Consider the following 21304-nt stretch of genomic DNA (forward strand, 5'->3'; position numbering starts at 1 on the left):
ACATTACATCATTTCATGCTTTATGATCTACTGTGAAAAAGACTAGTAAAAGATCACCAGTGTGTTTTCTATAGGATTGGCAGTTGTGTAATCAATGATATCATCCTGATTTCGCTATTAACAACGTTTGATACATCAGGTGTGGTTTATACAGTATGCTGTAAACATGATGAGCATGGTTCGATGTGCAACTTCTTCTCTAACCCATCAAATTGCATGGTGATTTACTTTGCAGGTGATATGAAATCTACCTGTTGTCATCAACTGTTTTCACTAACCCCCACAGTGTCTTCTAAAGCTAATTTCTAGTTCACAGATGCATGCTGAGTTTAAAGCTTGTGTCACACTTGCTGTCAAGACTACTGACATAAATCACTTGCACTTTTGAGCTGCTAATACAGTCGTTTGTTGCAACTTTGGTAAGTATCTTGCTTTTGAAGCACAATTAAAGGGTAAATATTTGGAATGCACTATGACCAATATTTCTTTTATTAATTAATTTTTATTTCCTGTTGTAGGTTGATAAGATTATATCAGGAACCATAGATGAAACAAATGGGACAGTTCATTCAATCTATCATTCTGTTCTGGAAGGCCTTATTGACTATGAAACCGGAATTCAGCTGTTTGAAATGCAGCTAATTGTTTCTAGATTGGTTTGTCCATACACAAAGACATCCTTTGATGTTGAAGAAGCCAAGGCTCACAGACTCATTGATGCACAAATTCAAACACGATTACAGGACATAGTAGATGCTAAAGTTATTATTTCAAGTCTCTCATCAAATGAGTTTCCAGTAATATCTGCCATTGAACAGGGGTTAATATCAGAGACAGTAGCAATTAAGGTAATCAGCACATTACTTTCTTGTGGGTGCCTACAAGTTCCTACGACTGGAGAGCAACTCAATGTAAACAAACTTTTCCAACGAAATATGATCTCCCCATTGATGTTTACAAAACTTCTGGAAAGACAGAAGACAGGTAAGGATCTAATTGATCCTATTACTGCAGAGAAGGTTACTCTAGCAGAACTCTTCCAGAGAACTGTCATAGATAAGACAACAGGAATGAGATTTCTTCCAGTAAATGCAGAAGAAAAAAGTAAAGTCACATTAAAATCTGGAAGGAAAGTCAATGTTCTAAGAGCAGCTCATGAAGGAATCATAGAACGGGAAGTCATGTATAGATTGTTGGGAGCTCAGCTTCTTTCAGGAGGTATTATTGACCCTGATTCTGGCAAAAGATTGACACTGGAGGAATCTCGAGAGCAGGGTATAATTGACCAGGCAACAATATGTGGAATATTAACTCAACAGATTCAAAATGGGGGAATAGTTTGCCCATCAACAAAAAAATATTTAACTGTGGATGAAGCTGTGCAGTGCGACTTAATCTCACACAGTAGTGCACTGATGGTTCTAGAAGCACAAAGAGGATTTATTGGATTGATTTGGCCTGATACAAGTGAGATATTTCCTATATCCACATCTTTGCAACAAGGAATGGTTTCAAATGAACTAGCACAAAAGATTTTAAGCAACAGACAGAAAATCGCTGGATTATATATACCAGAAACATCTGAGATCGTGAGATTGGATGTGGCTGTTCAACTTGGTATCATAGAAAATAACACTGCAGCAGTTCTCAGCAACCTGGAATTACAGGACAAAATGCCAAATATAGATGTTCTTGAACCTACATGCAAACCTAAATGGATGTCATGTTATGATTCTCAGACAAGTCAGCTGAATGAAAATTCTGAAAATAAATCAGAGGAACAACTGACACACAATCCTGAACATACAAAACAGTTGTTCATTTCCTATCTCATGATAAATAGCTATATTGATGCCAATACAGGAGAAAGACTTTTGTTGTTTGATGGTGATCTTGATGAAGCTGCCAGCATGTTGCTAGAGTCTGAACATATAGTGCGGTCATCAATAGAACAGAATGGAGACCCCACTGATCTCTGCAAAACAGATTTGGCTGTAAAAGAGATAGATGTCAGTGACAATATGAACAACACTTGCGTTGATATTAATGTTACAACTCATTTAAAATCAAATTTTGAGGAACTAGTGAGCAAGAAAAATGGTACAGACCAATCTGAACCTCAGAATTCGGACAACGTTGATAAAGTAGCTGAAGGCATGATAGACCAACTGTTCATAAAGACTGAGCCAGATGATACATTTAAGGAGCTTGATTCACAATGCCTTCCTAATGTAAGTGGAGTAAATGAAGATATAATAATGTGTACTGCAAAAGATACCCAAGAAAACATAACTGATGTTCAACCCAGCAACCAAAATAATCATTCTGCTGAGTATAACTGTGGCAAAGAGGCATTTGAAGAGGACCATAAAGACAGCACCAGCGAAAAACTAGTTTTGTCCAAAATTAGTCATTTTAGGGATGAACTAGAGAATAATGACCCTTCTATGCAAGAACAATTAGGTTCTTCTGATACAGTAGATCAGTTGTTTACGCTGGTTGATGACTGTAATAAGAGTGAAAAAGAAGAGCAGCAATTTCAAAGTAGCTGTTTTAATGACAATATCCCTCTGCCTTATGCAGGTTGTGATATTTCCTCTGATCTTCTGCGTGAGGAAGAGGAATGTAGCGATTACTCTAATGATTCTGAAATAAAAACACATAGATATCTGGGAAGCAGCAGTGATTCTGAAATATCTGTGGGAGATGATGACAGTGAATTTGATGTTAGTAATGGGTCTCAGGCACTTAAAACATGGAAAACCATTGGAGGAGAAGACAGCGTAGAGGACAGGACACCTACACAAAGTGATACAAGCTCAGATGATGATACTTTCTATTACAGTGACAATGAGATTGAAAGCACTGACATGGTACATGGAAGACAGTTCCTAGAAACAATAACTGAAGAAGATTCAGAATGTAACTCGTGTGTAGAAGACCAGACTGTAGACCATAAAGTTGTTTTGCCTCTTAAGGAAACAGACTCTACACTTGAAGAGGAAGAGGTGTTGGAGAGCAGCAGATTAAACAATTGTAAAGATAATATATCCCATAGCCCTCATAATGTTTCTGTAGTAATCCGGGATGAAGAAATAGATGATGAATATACTGAAAGTTTTTTCAGTGAAACTGATGTTGAATGTTTTGTTACTGATGAAACCAACAGTGAAGAGGACTATCATGCTACCGAGGAGCATTCAGATTTTTGTGTTGAAGATAAAGAAATTAATGAAGCTCCTAGTCAATTTAACTTAAACACTCATTGTAGAGATGTTGATCCTCAGAAAAATAATAGTTTAAGTGGAAATTCTTGCTCAGTTAGTACTCATGACAACACATGCATCTCCAACATTCTGAGTGAATCAAAACATCCACTAGATGATTTCATAAATGCAGATATATTAGAAACTAAAAAATGTGACTGTTCTATCAATATTACAGAGCCTCAATCTCAAGGTAAGAGTACTTGTGCCAATCAATACCTCAAATATATGGATGAAAATGTAAAACAGAATCCCACTTGCCTCCTAGCATCAGATAATTGTTCATCTGCCAGGGTTGATAATCAACATTCTCAAGCTGAAGATAATGAACTGAGTCATAGTGAAGAGGATAGAGCAACAGTCAAACAAACTACTGGAACTGTTGAAACTCAAGTTGATGGTATTTGTGTAGAAATCTTACAAGAAAGCCTTTCAGCTAAGGGAGATGGTACATGTACCGAATTAGTAAATGGTTCTCACCAACCTGATGATGGTTCTGTAATTAGTGACTTTTATAATGGCCTGTTACCTGATGATACATGTGTCAAGTGCGATACTAAACATATGGAAAATGACTGTAAGCTGAATAGTGAATGTCTTCAATCTGAGGTTAGTATTGTGTGTGCTAAGCAGGATACTGAACACTCACAAGTTGAAAATAATCCAATTTTCAGTCAAGATACTCAGTGCCAGACAGTTAATTTCAGCAAAGCGCAAATGGATGGCCAATATTTTTACATGGATTCTAGCAAATCTGCTAGCTCTACTCTTGTAGTATCTCATAAAGAGACTGAAAAGCATATAGTAAACTTACACAGACAGAACATTTCAGATTTGCCAGATAGCAAGTCGATCCAGAAAGAGAATGATGAAGGTGCAAATGATGGTTCACTTGAGCCAATTAATGACACAGAAGTATGCACAATTACAGATATGCTGGAGAAAAATGTGACCAAATGGAAAGAGAATGCTACCCAACTTTCAGTCAAAAGTCCTATTCATATTGACAATCTGAGTACAATATTTGATTCATCAGTTACTAAAACCCACATTGATGATCTGGAACCCAATATTGCCAAATCGGTGCCTGGAAGTGTTAAACCATTTAATGCACCTCAGCCTGACACTGAAAAGGGTATAGCCTCAGGGAGTTTAACAACATACCTGAAAAGTTGTGCAGAAATTGTCCAAACTGAGGAATCTTCTGCTGAGCATACCTACTCCTCCCTGAAACCAGTTGGAGGCTTACTAGAGCAGAGTTGTTTAATAGATGAAAAAAATGCATCCATCATAGTTCCGAAGGATAATAACAGTGTACTTTTGAGAAATGAAAAATTATTAGTTCAATTAAATAACTCATCAAAAAATAATGAAGGGGCAAATGAAGCTCCTGTCCAAACAAATGGCAGTGAACCCATCGCACATATTTGTAAGGATTTTAACACACCAACATGTGAGGCCAAAAACCAAAAGATTGATATGTTATATAACAATTCTTTTGGTGAGCAGCAAGTGATAGAACCGAATCATCCTAAATTAATCTCTTCCCAACTCGATCAAATCTTCCATATCCCTCCTGATAGTGAAAATCCAAACACATTGGAGGAATTAATAATAAACATAAATACAGGTTTGTTCCCTAGTGAGTCAGTCTGCCATTCTTCACAATCTAAGGAATTTACTAAGCAAAATCTGGAACCAAATAAATCTGCTACACAGGACTGCAAGTGTAGACAAGCAGAAAATGAAGCAAAAGACAGTGTATTAGAAGAAGTCAATGAACTAAAATCTCTGGATGCAAAGCCTGCCACCTTGAATATAACAAATACACAAGAAGTCATGCAGACTGTGGATAACCATTCCATTGATGAGGTAAGCAAGTTACAATTAGTATCTCTTCGTACGTCTCCTCTTATTCTCCTCTTCTTCTACTGTCCCCAATCCATCTGATGATAGTACAGAGCTGTAGGAGTCACTCTGCACATGCTTAGTTTAGTGTGTATTGCTACAGCATTTTTTTACTTTGGGAGGGTGCATGTGATCAGCACAGGACCAATCAGCAGTGTCCAGATAGAGGGTCAGGGGTTGTGCAGCCTCATAGGACAGTCAGAGCAGAATGGAAAGTTCTCTTACAAATTAAATCACTGGTGCCATACAGGTCTCCTGCAGACCAGTCAGTGTATCTCTGTGCCTTTTCGTATGAGCAGGCAGATAGTTATTGACAGGAAGACTAAATGAACTACCATGGCGCTCCACAGTGCCATGGTAGTTCATTTTGGAACTACAACTCAACAGCCACAAAGGCTGTCGAACTTGTAGTTTTCTCATAATACTGTCAATGACTGACGCAGGCGGAGCCCCACACGGCTGCATTTTTCTAAACTGTGACAAATATCCCCAGCTAGCTGTCACATCGGGGGGGGGGGGGGGGGGGTGGCGAAGGGGGTGGTCAATTCGATACATGTTTCCAATGGTGAATCTATCTTTTAATGCAGAAAGTTTAGAGTTTGGCTAACTTAGGTTATAGATGATTTAAGCTTTCTGAACACTATAGGTTTCTTCGTCAGGCATTGTACAATTCTGAAAATTGTTCTAGAAACCCTAATCAGGTTGTTTTTCAGTTTCAGAAAAGTGTGCCACATTGTGTTATCTTTGTTAACAGCAAAATCAGAGCTTTTTACTGTGTTTTCCATTGATTTTTTCAGAAAGTTTGGAGTTTAGTTAATATCCTTAGTATGGTAATCAGGTCATTTTTTCCTGAATCAGATACTAATAATATAACTTACACGTATTTGATTCTGTTAAAATAAATTTCCTCCTTAGAGCTTCCTTATTAAACTGTTCCCTGGCTGCTCTCTAACATTGCTACATTGAATCCAGTAGGAGACTACTCTATGTTCCCACTGACGCTACAACTGTATGTGCAGCCATTCAGAGTTCCACACACAAATGCAGCAAAAAAGGGTATGACTTAAAGTGGGGTTCCACCCAAAAGGGGAAGTTCCTCTTTAAAGATTGGACCCCCACTCCCCATTAAGGATTGGCTCCTTTGGGGAGCAGGGGGGGGCGGGTACCCGAATTTTACAGGTACACGCTCCCACTTCTGCTGCGATCGCCTAGGCGATTGGAAGCAGAAGTTGTCCTTCTACCCTCCCTCCCCAAAGTCTTGTGGGATACGTGACAGGTCCCAGAAGATGACGGGGCCATTCACGAAGCGCAGCGCTACTCGCGCATGCGCAGTGGGCACCCGGCTGTGAAGCCGCAAGCTGTCACAGCCGGGTGCCCACACTGAAGATGCCGGTGCCTGGAATACAGGACAGCCGGTGAAACGGGCTGCAGCGGGGCAATGCGGGATCGTGGGACAGGTGAGTAGTTGTTTTTTAAAAGTCAGCAGCTACAGTTTTTTTAGCTGCTGACTTTTATTTTTTTACAGAGTGAGTGGAACTCCACTTTAAAGCTCATTTCCAGAAATTAAAAACAACTACCCTTGCCTTGGGGTAAAACTCTAAACTTTTAATTACATCTTTGTAAGGTAGCTGCTTACATGCATGTATATTGCATTTATGCTTATTAGAAAATTGTTTTTAATTTATGTTTATTTATTTTAGACGACTGTTAAATTAAACTTTTTCAGTCAGAAGTTACGTAAACATCTGATTGTTGTTCAAGATCAGAAACTCCATTTGGAAAATTTACCACCCATTGGTGATAGCCTGGATACACTAAAAATGCAACTTGAGCAGCTTGAGGTACGTAAGTATACTGAGATTTTTTTTAGTTTGATTTCATGAAGAGGGAAAAGAGAGGCACTGGTCTTAAATCTATAACTCTTCCAAAGGAATGATTGGTTGAGCCTTATGGTTTGAGATTGGCAGCTCACCACACAGCGAGGAACCCCCCAAGACAAAGGGGTAACCTAAACTGAGAAATCCGTGAACCAAATAAAGCACCAAACTATTTTCTCAAGAGTCCAGAAAGTCATTTATAGATGTCACAGATAACAACAGGAAAGCAAAAGTCAACCAATGCATTTCAGGGATCTTCAAACTTCCCCTTTATCAGGACTGCAACACAAATGGAGAAAGCATAAATATTTCCAAATCCATAATGTGTAGACACATTTTAAACAGAGAGAGAGCTGATGAATTAAATTCATTCTTCTCTTCAGTTTATACTGAAAAAAGATGGGTTTATTAATCACAACAGTAATATTAATAACAGAGGACTTAAGCTAAGAAATCCAAGTTCAAAAAAACCTCTAAGAAAAATAACATGAGCAGATCTCCAGGACCAGCCAAATGGCTTACATGCACATGTGTACCGGGCCGCTGTCAGTACCATGTGATTGCTGTGACCAATCTCAGCAGATCACATTGCAATTTTACACAATGGCTTCTTTTCATAGCCAGTCATTTTGTACAATTGTGTTGATTTGTGTGATTGGTCACTGTTGTTACATAGTACAGACAGGGCCAATCACAGTGTGTCTGTACCATATGATAACTGTGGCCAATCACAGCTTCACAATATTACACACTGGATGAATGGATGCCATTCATTTGAAAATGGTTGCTTATAACCGTGATTATAACAGTTATAAGCTCCCAATAGTACTGTGTCACTATGGTAACACTGTACTGCTCTGATCACAGTATGTAAGAAAAATATTACAAAAATGTTTAAAAAATTGAAAAGAAACATTTTTTTTTTACATACTGTCCCAAGTCAGTGTCTCTGATCATCACCACACCAGTTATATGATGACACTGGTTCACAATAAATTGTGAAACAAAAATACATTTTTAACATTTTTAAAAATTATCCCAAAAATTGTGAGACAAAATTGCAACTTAAAGAAACTCACCATGCCTCTTACTAAATACCTTGGATTGTCTACTTTCCAAAAAAGGGGTCTTTTGTACTGTTCTGGCATTTTTGGGCCTCAAGAAATGAGGCCGTCAGTACATCAGGACTGGTCGATTATCAAATATATACTGTATACCATAGTTTGTAGACTAACTTTCACACTGACTAAATAATATACATTAATTTGGGTTATTTTTACTAAAGAAATGTAGTGGAATACATTTTGGCCTAAATTTATGAAGAATGATTATTTATTTGCAAACTTTTATAACAGAAACGAAGAAAAACATGGTTTTACCCACATTTTCTGTGTTTTTTTGTTTATTTAGCAAAAAATTAAAACAATGAAATACCACCAAATAAAATCTCTATTTGTGTGAAAAAAAATTATAAAAATGTAATTTGGGTACACTGTGGCATGACTGAGTAATTGTCATCTAATGTGTAACAGCGCTGAAAGTTGAAAATTGACCTGGTCGGGAAGTGAGTGGAAGTGTTCGGTATTGAGTTGGTTAAGAAGACTTTACTGGCTTAGAATTGAGATGTATACCTGGTAAAAACACACCAGTCAGCCTTACATCAATAGTATGCAAGGCATTGGAAGGAACGGTAGGGAGTATATTCAAGAGTTTGCCTCTGAAAATGGTTTCATAAGTAACACCCAACATAAATTTATGAAGGACCATTCTTGGCAGATGAACACATTAACATTCTATGAAGAAGTGAGCAGTAATTTAGGTAAGTAGTTTACTTTGCTAAAGCGTTAAATAAATTTCCCCACAAACGCATTATTTACAGGTCAAAGCAGTATTAAAAATTATCTAAAAAATGGTATTCGTTTTTTTAGCTTAAAATATCAAGCACAAAAAATAATACATTTTTAGTAAACTGTTAAAATTTTTACCTCTGCGCTTGCAGTTTACAACTTTCAACATTGCTGGATCTTGCTGTCTCACTGTTGCTTCCCTGACCTTCTGGTCTTTACAGGAAAGAGTTGGGTAGTGCAGTCTTGAGTCAGTTTGTTAGCTTGAAGAAGGGAGGGAGGAGCAAAGGAGTACTTTCACATCCTTGGCTATGGGGCTGTGTGGTTCTGTTGATGCACATGGTGTAGTGAGACACAACTCTTGTCCTTGCTTGCAAGTGTAGTTTCACAGGATTCTGTAACAACAAGGAGCCACCATGCAACAGGAAACAGAGACAGTGGCCATCACACCAGCTTAAATTAGAACATAGGACAGGATTATAAGATAAACAAGCTGCATATTTGGTAAGTGATTAAATCAGCTGCTGAAAGTTTTCAAAAAAACTACCGTAAGTGTTTAAATATCACTCTAAGGTTCATTAGCATTGAATGAATTGTCTTTGCATGTACATGAATAGAAAACTAGTTACAGGAATATGTCCAGAGGGTAGTGATAGATGACATCTTTTCTAAAAGGTCTAGTTAGGTATTCAGCGGAGTGCCAATTCTTTTTATCTTGTTTAAAAATTCACAGTTCCCCTGCTGAATCAGAGCTGCCACTCAGTGATGGATGTCACTTTTGTGACACTAATTATGTATGTATTTGCACCAGAATAATAATGGGATTAATAATAATTAAGTGTGCGTGAGAATGATTTCTCCTCCCCTTCTTATAGTCTTCCCTCTATTTTCTTAAATGTCAGCACCCCTATTTGTTATTCATTTATAGTTCTGTTCAATGCATCACTCCACCCCTCCCATCTATCATGTCTCTATGATTTCCCCTCCCCCTTGGCTGAGCTCTCCTGACAATGACTTTTTTTCGGAGCCAATGTAGCTTCACGCTGCATTAATCTGCTAGTGCAAACTCTTGATGCTATATCTGTTAGGCCCCCTTCACCCCTAGCAATTTGGAATTCCAAGCAGAATTGGTGCAATTCTGCCTGCAATTCCAAATCATTCTAAAACTGCAGCAAAACATGTGGCATGCGTTTGGGTGCCATTCATCCTTAATGACACTCCAAACATGGTGCTATTTTGCCCCAGTCGTCACGTGCCAAAATGCATGAGAATCACAGCAAAACTGTTGTGTAAAAATGCACCTGGCTCCACGACAAAGTTTGGTCCCTGAGCTTCTTTACCATGACAATCGCAAAAAAAACCAAAAACACGTTTCTGCTACGAGTAATGTGAATGGGGCCCAAGTAATCTTGGATCCTATTAAACCACAATACATCCCTATCACCCTTATTTATCCTGTATGCTTTTTTTATTTTTATCATTCTTACTATGTTAAGACCTTGTAGACAAATACTTTAAACCCTCTTTGAGTCCAGGCATTCTTGAAATGAAGGTATTCCTCTTTCACTTACCAATACTGTTCATGTTATTTCCAAATAGTAAACACTCAAATATAGATAACACTTTTATTCCTTTGGTATAAGGTCTGTTGTTATACAAATGGTATGTTATATGTAGTCAGACTCTGTAAACAAACATTTCTTATGCAGACTTTTTTTATGCAAGCATATCTTTATTTATTATAATATTTATTTCTAGATTTTCACCTTTTATATTTGTATGCAAACTTTATTAGTTATATACAAACATTTCTTATGTAAACATAGGTTTGATTAGATTTAGCAATTTCTGACTGATTACCACCATTCATGTATGTGTATATATATTGTATATACTATATATATATATATATATATATATATATATATATCAGCATCATCATATTATGATTTCTACTTCGTATATATAATATAGCTTATCATCTGTTATAACTATTAGACAATGGTAAAAAATTCACATGTCTATAAGTAAATTTGCATTTCAGTGAAATAGATGTTTTAGATTGTGTTGATATTTATGTTCATATTTTCTTCATGAATTTGAATATATTTATATTTTCTCCATTTTATTGTAGCCCTGATGAAGGGGAGTGGTTTATGAACCCTCAAATTGACTGCCTTTTGCTTTCCTGTTGATATTTGTGACAAACATTTTGGATACTCAAAACAATTGTTTGGTGCTGTTTTTGGTTTTTGGTTTTGTGTAATTTGGCAGTGTATAGTCAACAGATCAAAATTTGGTAAACGTTTGTTCTGTGTTCTTTAATTCTCTAGTCATTTGAATCAAGATTGGCTGCATTTTCTGTTACCCTGAAAGATGATGTACAGCTTACAGAGCAGTTCTCACTGTCTACACCTAATGACACTCCAGGAGCACATCTTAAGGAGCTAAGTGACAATTTGATGAAAACCTTTTCTGCAGTTTGTGAAATGTCTTCAGATCGAGCAAAACAAATTGCATATGCAGTGGACACTGAAATGGTAAGGCATGCATAAAATTAATCTGCATGTCGGCTAGGAAATGTATTTGGGTGGTCTGCCTGCACTGTCTTTGTTGACAGCCTCTGCCAAATACAAATAAAATAACAGTCTATTCAATTTATAATGGATGTCATACAGTATATACAAACATTCAGTCTCCATGAAATAGGTAATAGGTAGCATACATTTGCAAATATGTGTGCATATTCTAGTCACTACACGTGGGCTACATTTAGCGCAGGCTTACAAGGAGGCTGCCTCCTTCATCCCTATGTTAAAATCCAAACTTGCTTGGAACAGCTGTAGACCTTTCATGAGAATGTACTACACTTAAAGTGGTTGTAAACCCTTACTTATACCCTGTGGAGTTACTATCCTCAGGTGATACAAATCCTCCTATATAAGCTGTACCTGTTTATCTGCAGTCTTCTCATCTCTACATCTGTTCAAAGTGCCGAATTTATAAAGCTTGTATGAGAGTTCAGAAAAAGGGGCAGAGAGCTGAAGTTACACTCCGCAGAGCTCAGGGAGGAGTGCTTTGGAGGGAAGGGACACCCCCCCCCCCCCTTTCACACAACTCACAGGAGCAGAGTTGAGGCTGTCCATCTGCTGGAGGTCCCTCACCTGTCACCATTTTTCTCTTGCTATAAGGAAAACGTTTCAGAAGTGATTCATGCTGGCAGCAGAGGTTTGAAGCAGCAGACAGAAATGACACTTAGCGCTCATAATTGAGACAAGTACACACTATAGAGGGATATTCTTTGCTTACATTTCATGTCTGAGGTTTACAACCACATTTAATGTACTTTCTTTTTTTTTTCTTTTCTAGAAGCTAATTTAAATTTTGTTTTGCTTTGTAGACTAAGTTGGTAGAGACCCATCAGGTTCTTTTTAATCGTTTACAAGTGCTTTCAGATTGGCTAACCTCTAATAGTGATCCTATGGACTTTTCGCTGAATACTAATGATGTGGATGCATTGAAGGAAACCTTACAGTGCCTAAAGGTGCAGTAAATATAATAAGATATTTTAATAATGTTTGTTTACCATAACCATAAGTAACAAATGTACAGTATGTTAGTTTTTAGGTGAGATACAAAACAAGGATTGTGTACTAAAAAGGTTGAGGTGCAGTTTATTTGTAAAATGGTTATTTTGTGACATAAGCAAACCCTTTTTCAAATACAGTACGTTCTGCAAATATAACCTTCATTTGGCATGTAGATGTAAACTACTTTAATGGTGAAACTGGATATCAGATAGGTATTTCAGGTATTAAAATGATGTGGACTTTAAGACAAAGTGGCCAGGACAGTGAAGGACAGGCACTGTTAGATGCAAATGAACGGCAGAGCCATGACCGATTGAGGTAAGTATGTATCTATGGAGGGAAAGGGTGGGTTGAGCTAGGTCAGGCAAACAAAGGATACTACAGATACTTAGAGTGCACTTATCCTTTAGTCTGCACTCACACCTGAGCAGAGTATATTTCAGGTGATTTTGAAGTGTTTTTGCATATGTATCAAGCTTCAGGCATTTGTTTCCAGGACTGAGCAAGGTGATAAAAGGAGTTTTTCAGGTGAAAAAATGTGTACAAAAATGTGTGAAAATGCACTTGTCACACATTTACAGTTTCTCCCATTGAAGCCCACAAGGGCCACAATAGTTTATTGATGAGATGGTTTCTTCTTTGGGTGAAGGGTGTTGACCATACAAGAGACTGCGTTTTGATATGTGACCAGGCACAATTACAAACAAAAATATTCTGAATGCTAAGTGTAGTTAGGTGTAGGGAAACACACTTCAGAATGGTCAGGTTCAGGTGTGAATGGGGTTAGCTTCTGTATAAGGATCTATGGGCAACAGTTGTCACAAGCAACTGTACTTTCCTGGCAATACATGCTTTATGCCAGTTAAGGGTTAAGTGGAAGCTGGTGCCACCATTCACCTAATATGGCCACAAGGCCATAATATGACCAATATGTGGCCATCATAGGTCAATTATGTCACTAGCGTTCCCATCCTTTTGTCGTGTGTGGATGTGGGGATTTCCATGTCTGGAGTTTACTGTGCCAACATGTTTCCCATGGGTCCAGACCAAACTGAGTTAGGCCCAAACCTTAGCTCATCCACAGTTGTGATGAGCAGACCATGAACTCCCTGCCTTGAGTACGGCTTGACCTTCCCTCTGCTGTGGTAAAGAGGGAAGGGTAAAAAAAAACTGCATGTAAGCCACTGTCTTTGTTGGTTGGCTATTGCAACAGGCTATGGCATTCCATTGGCCCAATTCAGGGACAGGCAGATATCTTCATACAGTCATGGCCAAAAATATTGGCACCTCTGCATTTCTGTCAGATAATGCACCACTTTGCAAAGAAAACTGTTGCAATTACAGATGTTTAGGCATTCTCATGTTTATTTCTTTTGTTTGTATTTCACGCAAAACCCCAAAAATGGACTGGACAAAATTATTGGCACCCTCAATTTAATATTTGGTAGCACACCCCTTGGAAAAAATAAATTAAATCAAGTGCTTCCTATAACCATCAATGAGTTTCTTATAAGGGTTACTTTTCCCAACTTTTTGTTTAAGATCTCTCCATAAGTGCTCTATGGAGTTGAGATCTGGAATCATTGCTGGCCAGTTCAATACTCTCCAGCCCTTTGTCTTAAACAATGTCTGGGTGCTTTTTGACATGTGCTTTGGGTCATTCTCCTGCTGTAAGACCCATGACCTCTGACGGAGACCCAACTTTCTGACACTGGGCCCTACATTGCACCCCAGAATTCTTTAGTAGTGTTCAGATTTCATAATGCTATGCACACAGTCAAGACATCCAGTGCCTGAAGCAGCAAAGCAACTCCAAAACATTAGTGAACCTCCAGCATGTTTGACTATAGGGACTGTATTCTTTTCTTTAAAGGCCTCATTTCCTTTTCTGAAAACAGTAGAATGACAGGCTCTACCAAAAATTTTGTATCATCTGCCCACAGCACATTCTCCCAACAGGATTTTGGCTTTCTTAGGTAAGTTTTGGCAAACTCCAATCTGGCTTTGTTATGTTTTTGTGTCAGCAGTGGGGTCCACCTGGGTCTCCTACCATAGCATCCCTTTTCATTCAGATGGCGATGTATAGTGTGAGCTGACACAGTTGTACCCTGTGCCTGCCTGAAGGTCACCTTGAATTTATCTGGAAGTTGATTGAGGTTCTTTATCCACCATTCGAACAATCCTTCATTACAATCTTTGATCAAGTTTTTCTCTTTCGTCCATGTCCAGAGAGATTAGTTACAGTGCCATGGGCTGTAAACTTCTTGACAATTTGCGCACAGTAGACACAGGACCATTAAGATAATTGATACAGGTGAGTTTAATTACAAATTACAAGAGCATCACAAACTTGGAATATAATAATTTCTTACAATTTTGAGACGGTGCCAATAATTTTGTCCAGTCCATTTTTGGGGTTTTGCGTGGAATGAGTAAGATTTGGCTTTTTGTTTCTCCACTTTTTTGTGGTGTACCAATACAAACAAAATATATAAGCATGAGAATGCCTAAACATTTGTAATTGCAACAATGTTTTTGGCAAAGTGGTGCATTAGCTGACAGAAATGCAGGGTACCAATGGCCATGATTGTAGATCTCACTCTTAGATATAATTGCCTATGTTTATTCACATTCATAATCACTGAATGGCAAGAGTCTAGTAAATATTTTTGTTGTGCAATATACCATTTATTAGTGCATGATCTATGTACAGCACAACTGCATATTAAATGTTAATATTTAGTGAATATAAGCACCTGTAGGAATATTTAGACCTATAAATTTAACTAACCTTGAGTTTTAAATACAGGATTTAAACACTCAACTCTCAGAACAAAAAATAGAACTGGAGACAACTGCATTTGATATTCAATTCTTCATATCAGAACATGCTCAGGATCTATCTCCAAATCAAAGCAAACAACTACTGCGGCTTTTGAATGCAACACAGAAACATTTCCAGGAAGCTCAGAAGAAATTCTCTTCACAAACAGAGTCATTAAAAAGTCACCTTCTTGCAGTCCAAGACTTGAATGAACTGAAGGTTTGCCTCTTGCTGCTTGTGCTCCAGTTTGCAGTTTGCTTTTTCGGCTGCCGTATGCTTTGAGTAAATTCATCTAGTCTAGTTGGTGACAGGAGTATATTAACAGGTTGTATTACAAAGTTTATTCAGGTAAATCATTTTTGGGTTAAAGCATGACCCAAGTTACCCTAGCTCTACATTTACTTACATGCTGTATTAAAACTCAGAAATATTGCTTCCCTAAAGAATGCTGATTTCTAAATGCATCAGTGGAAGTAAAGAATGGACAAGAAGTGCGATGACGTGACCCCACTTGTGTTGGCATGATCTGTGGGTCCCTCTCCCGTGGTGTAAAGTGGGACTTGCAATCTTCTGTTGCATTCCTGTGAATGGATGACGGAGATGTGTGAGCGGGGCCATGCACAGCCGCCCTTAAATCTAAACAACAGGACTCTCCAGGGAGAAGCACTATTGATTTAGTTGAGTAAGGGGGTTGATTGAGGATGGCATGTGGGGAATGCAGCTTTGCTTCATGTTACACTCTAAATAAAGGTGTAACATGAAACATTGTTACAAAGGTGAACTTTGCCTGTTTAACTTTCACATTCACTGAACTAAATTCAATTCAAATGTCATGTTCTCCAGGCAGGCAACCCATCTTGTAGAGTTGTAGTGAATGTGAACTGTAGTATTTATCATGCAAAATTAAATAAACCCGTTTAAGCAATAAGAGTCAGTGTACAGGGGCGGACTGACCATTGGGGAACTCGGGCAGTGCCCGAGGGCCCGGGGTCAGTAGGGGGCCCCATGAGATGTCCCTGGTACCTTTCATAGGCTTTTTTGGGTGTGGTTTGAGTGTGGGAGAGGACACAGGGGCCCCATGATCTCCTATTGCCCGGGGGCCCCATGAGTTGTCAGTCCGCCCCTGTCATTGTATGAATATCAGAGCCAATATCAGAGTAGGTGTATAAAAAGAGATGTATTTAGTTTCATGTCTGCATTAAATTTGAAGTTCACAGCTTAAATCTTTGGCAGATCTATCTTAAATGTACATCTTGCTTTAACCATCATATTTCAACACTAACCTCTCTGATATATCTTTTTGTGCATCATTATTAACACAGGTTCCAGGATGAAAAGGGATTGGATTGTCAACGCTGTTGAATCATCTACTTTAACTTGTGCATGGTCAGGCTTTGATCAGACTTTTCTCTTTTTGGTCTGTTTATTACATTTTGAGATGAATGTGATGTTTTCTCTTCTCTACTTCAGTCACCTTTGCTTAGACCATGACCTACTGCTACCATGTTTACAGCATACTGTCCTTTGTGGCTGTGCAGCACTGCAGTCTTGAGTATATTCTGTTAAAGATACTTGTGTTTCCTTTTCTTTCCTGTAGGATGCTGAGGTGCAGCTGCAGGAACACAAGGGAAAGCTGCAGGAGATTTGTGACCTGCTTACACAGACAGAAAACAAACTGATTGGTCAACAAGACAAGTTGATTTTGAGGGATACTCCAGCTGATCTTCAACACTGTCAGAGTGAATATGAGGTACTGTGTCAAATACAGTTGTAGAATAGGAGATCTGCTTTTCGGGCAACCACTGCTTGCATGATAGTTTAGTAGCCCCAAACCCCGGTACCTGCATGCACATTTGTTTTTTATTTTATAAAGCTACCTGATTAACGTAAAATTTCAGATATATACAGAAACAATTGAGTACTGTCCGTGATATTTTTTTTATTTGCACTAACATACAATTTTGAGGACAAGCTTTTGGGGTATGTCCCCTTCTTCAAAGTCCAAACAGTACTATTACAAATCACAACGTTTAAGCAGAATGTTAGAAGGGATTGAAAAAAAAAAAAAGGCTACAGATAAGATACATCAAAAGCGAGGGGGGATACTACACTCACACAGAGGGGGTCAAGCTTCAGCTAATAGATAGTCATAAAACTGTCAGATAATGGTTGAGGAATCCCATGTCCAAGATATATACAAAATCATCCACAGCACACAAGGAGGAAAAATATATCAATCTTGCAGCAGCTAACTTAAAACTCCAGTCCGCCAAGAGTATTCACCATGAAAGAAGTTTGAACGCTATATAAAGGACTTGTTTAACTTAAAAATCAGACTTTGTAAATTCCTCTTTCTGTGTGCCATTCCCTGTGCATGTTTACATACATTTAGAATGTGTATCAGATGTGTTTGCAGTGCATTTAAGGTGCATTTTTTGGCATTATTTAATATTTTTTTATTTTCCATGTATTTGCAATAGAGTTGCCACCTCATCCCTTTAAACCTGAGCACATATTAATTACACAGGTTCTGTGGCTGATTAAGGTGATGATTAAACTCATTTAGTGTCTTATCTGCATTAAATTAACCTCAGAACCTGTGTAATTAATATGTGTTCGGGTTTAAAGGGCTGAGGTGGCAACTTTAATTTGCAATGCATTCACATGCATTCTGGTGTTAAAAAATGCAGCATGCTTTTTTTTACTTCACTTAAAAGCACCACAGTGGTGTAAACAAGGCTTCATGAAATACATTAATTTTTCTTGCATATGTATTCGTGTGGCATTTAAAAGTATGTTCATCAACATATAGTGTAAACAAGTCCTAATGGAGGGTTGATGACCTAGTCTGTTCCTGATTGCTATGTAGTCTGCTCCTTTCTGCTTCTCTTAATTACTCAATTAGCTGCAGAGTGTGATGGGGACAAGAAGGAAATGAGGGACAGACTACAGAACAACCAGGAATAGATCTGACCCCTTAAAAATTAAGCTGCAACAAAAGTTAAAGTGGAAGTAAACCCTTTTTTTTTATATTTTACCTTCAGGTAAGCCTTTAATAAGGCTTACCTGTAGGTACTGTAAATATATCCTAAACGTGCACCGTTTAGGTGATATTTACTGCAGCAGCACTGGTGATGGCGTGCTGTCCATTGAGAGAGCCGAGGCTGAAACATCATCATTGCTCGGTCGGTCAACCGGCCACTGCTCGCAAACCTGGAAGGAAGAAGGAGGCCCCAGAGAGCTGTGACAGTGCTCCCCTGGAGGGTTTAGTTTTCAGGTAAGTCTTTCATAATGTGCTAGTATGTGATGCATATTAGCACATTATGCTCTTAACTTGCAGGGAGAAGTTTTTTTAGATTCTTTTTTTTTTGTGGTTTCCTACCGCTTAAAGACTTGCATAATAGCACATAGGCCTTGCTAAAAATTTCAAGCCATAGCCCACAGGGGCTATTTTATCATGCCTGAAGTGAATTTATCTTAAATGCTATTGCAGCTTGATGAATCAAGGCCCTGGTTGCTTTTTGCTTTATTATAACCCCCAGTTCTTAGCCAGCACTTTACAAAAAAGTGAAATTTCTGCTTTTATGCGGACAGTGTTTGCAGGCATGCTCTACATTTGTGGCTGTGATGAATTTGCTTGTGGTAGTAAGTTTATTGGTGCTTCCATTTACTCATAAGTAAATTATAAATACAGCTTTATGCTTCTTATATGCATAGATTCAGGACTTTCAGTACCATAAGACCCTGTTTGCATTTGTGCATTTTAGATGTGTGCTGTTTTGCAGCCATGTTGTAGTTGTGCTACCATTAAAAACTAGGACCTGTTACTCTCAAAACCAAATAAAAATACAATCGAATTAAAAAACAATCTAGACAATTTTTTCTGAAATTTGCATATATGAAGTCCCTAGTCTGTATACTATTTTGTTACTGGATTCTCAGAGACTCCTGTCAGGAAATGGAAGATGGTAGATATCCTGTAGTGTTCCTGTTTGCCTTAAGAACCAATAGTAGTCTGCATGTTATTATGAAATTATCAACATACATGATGGTAAGGAACTCCTTTTTAAGACTAATTAAATACAATGTATCTCTAGGCAATTTATTTTTTAATAATGGATAGCTTGAGGAAGAGCTGTGTCCCTGTTGGGTAGATTCGCTCCTCTATTTGCACTGGTTGCTATTGTCATCTAGAAAGAAATGGAGGGGAAATCCAAAATGTTGGAGTTTTCCCCAGAACAATTGGCACACCCGTTCTAGGGACAACTGTCTAAAAGGGGAATTTCTGTCACTTAAGTAGATTTCTTTCTAACGTCCTGTTGTATCTCTAGGACAGGAAGTGAAGGGAAATCTATCCAATGCTAAACAAAAAAATAACCTGAGAGGGGTTTTAACCTTTCCCTATTTTATCCAAAATTTAAAAAAAAGTTTGGGCTATAAATACTTTATTTACCTGTATTGTTACAACAGAAAATCTGTGTGAATGTACAGTATAACATACCTTTTTCAACATGATGTTAGGTCGTTTATTTCTACACTTCTTCACAATGACACACAGACCAGATGAATACACCTTTTAATGAAGAACTGACTGAACATATTTTTTTTTATTTTACAGGAGCTACAGAAGGATATGCAGGCTGGTGCTAGTGAGTTGGCAGAAATTGTGAAGAATACAGAGAAATTCCTTCAGGAGCATGGAGATAAACTTTCCCCTGAAGAGAGAGCGGTAATTGAACAGAAACTTAGGGAAGCTAAAGCTAAGTTTGAAATTCTTCAGAAGAAAGCAGAAGAATCCAAAAAGGAGTTGGAAAAAGCAGTCACGACAGCTATTAAGAAAGAAACTGAAAAGGTTATTTGTTTGCACTCTGCACATCTTCTCTTTATATTTGTAGTTGTTTTTAAACTATTATGTATTTATTCACATTTCTGCATAGATTAGTCATGATAACTCTCACATGATTTGTAAAATGACAGGCAGTTTTATTAAAAAAACTGAATTTTGGTTTGCACTCCAAGAAAAACAAACTAGCAATAAAAAAAGCGGTTGTCGAGTCAAAATAAAAAAAAAAAAAAAGCAGCTACAAAAACTGTAGCTGCTGACTTATAAAAAATAGACACTCACCTGTCCCATGATCCAGCAGGGTCATCACCACAGCCTCTTTCACCAGCTGTCCTGTGTCCTCGATGCCGGCAATTTCAGTCTGGGCGACCAGCCGTGACAGCTTGCGGCTTCACAGCCGGGTTCTCATTGCGCAAACGCTAGTAGCGCTGCACTTTGTGAATGGTCCCGTAGTCCTCTGTGACCTGCCATGTGTCCCAGAAGACTAAGGGGCGGGGAGAAGGACAACTTCCGCTTCCGATCGCAGCAGAAGTTGGAGCGGGTACCTGTCAAATTCAGGTATCCCCTCCCCCCCGCTCCCCAAAGGTGCCAATCCTTAACGGGGAGTGTGGGACGAGGCCTTAAAGTGGAACTTCCCCTTTTGGGTGGAGTTCTGTTTTAAAATGCTGTACATCAATCTGCTGGTATTTGAGGACATGTGTTACTATGTGTTTAATTTAGGATCACAGTATAAGGACTATCTTCAATTCTGCATTGATGCCCCATGGACATTCATATAGCATTCTAAACGAGATTTATATGTTCTGCACTTGTTAGCTACACTGTGCATAAATTAAATTCCCTGGGCATCCTTGGCAGTATCCATGATGACTATTATGTGAAAAATATTGAGGGCCAGCCTGCTCCTTAAACATATATTTCTGTGGTTTAAATTCCACTATGATTATTTTAAATGGTAGAGATGTTTTTTTGTGATACAGATTTTGTAGTGTTTTGTATATAATATCTGACATTATCCCTATGTCTACCTGTTTTCACTTTTTTAAGCTTTGGATAGAGTGAGAAATTCACTTTATAACTGGCTTAGACACTGTCAGGTTTTTATTGCTTTGTCTTTACATGCTATTGTGTTCTCTGGACAGGAAATGAGGA

At 38.2% G+C, this 21304-nt stretch overlaps 1 protein-coding gene across 6 annotated transcripts in view; it reads left to right on the plus strand.

Moving 5' to 3' along the window:
- DST (dystonin) overlaps nt 1–21304 on the plus strand; it is a 675093-nt gene that overhangs the window by 439721 nt on the left and 214068 nt on the right. For 4 of the 6 annotated variants that reach the window (XM_089694129.1, XM_089694130.1, XM_089694131.1 and 1 more), the window contains 2 exons: nt 16907–17059; nt 19928–20161. In XM_089694129.1, the coding sequence (XP_089550255.1) occupies nt 16907–17059; nt 19928–20161 (387 nt within the window). Of the gene's footprint in view, nt 1–518; nt 5139–6874; nt 7016–11228; nt 11436–12295; nt 12440–15294; nt 15529–16906; nt 17060–19927; nt 20162–21304 lie in introns of all 6 variants that reach the window. The other 2 variants (XM_089694126.1, XM_089694127.1) reach the window with 1 other exon arrangement.

Source organism: Staurois parvus, unplaced genomic scaffold (genome assembly GCF_062004578.1).
Source record: "Staurois parvus isolate SC_StPar_1 unplaced genomic scaffold, SC_StPar_1.0 ptg000652l, whole genome shotgun sequence".
In the NCBI taxonomy this organism is placed as follows: Eukaryota; Metazoa; Chordata; class Amphibia; order Anura; family Ranidae; genus Staurois; species Staurois parvus.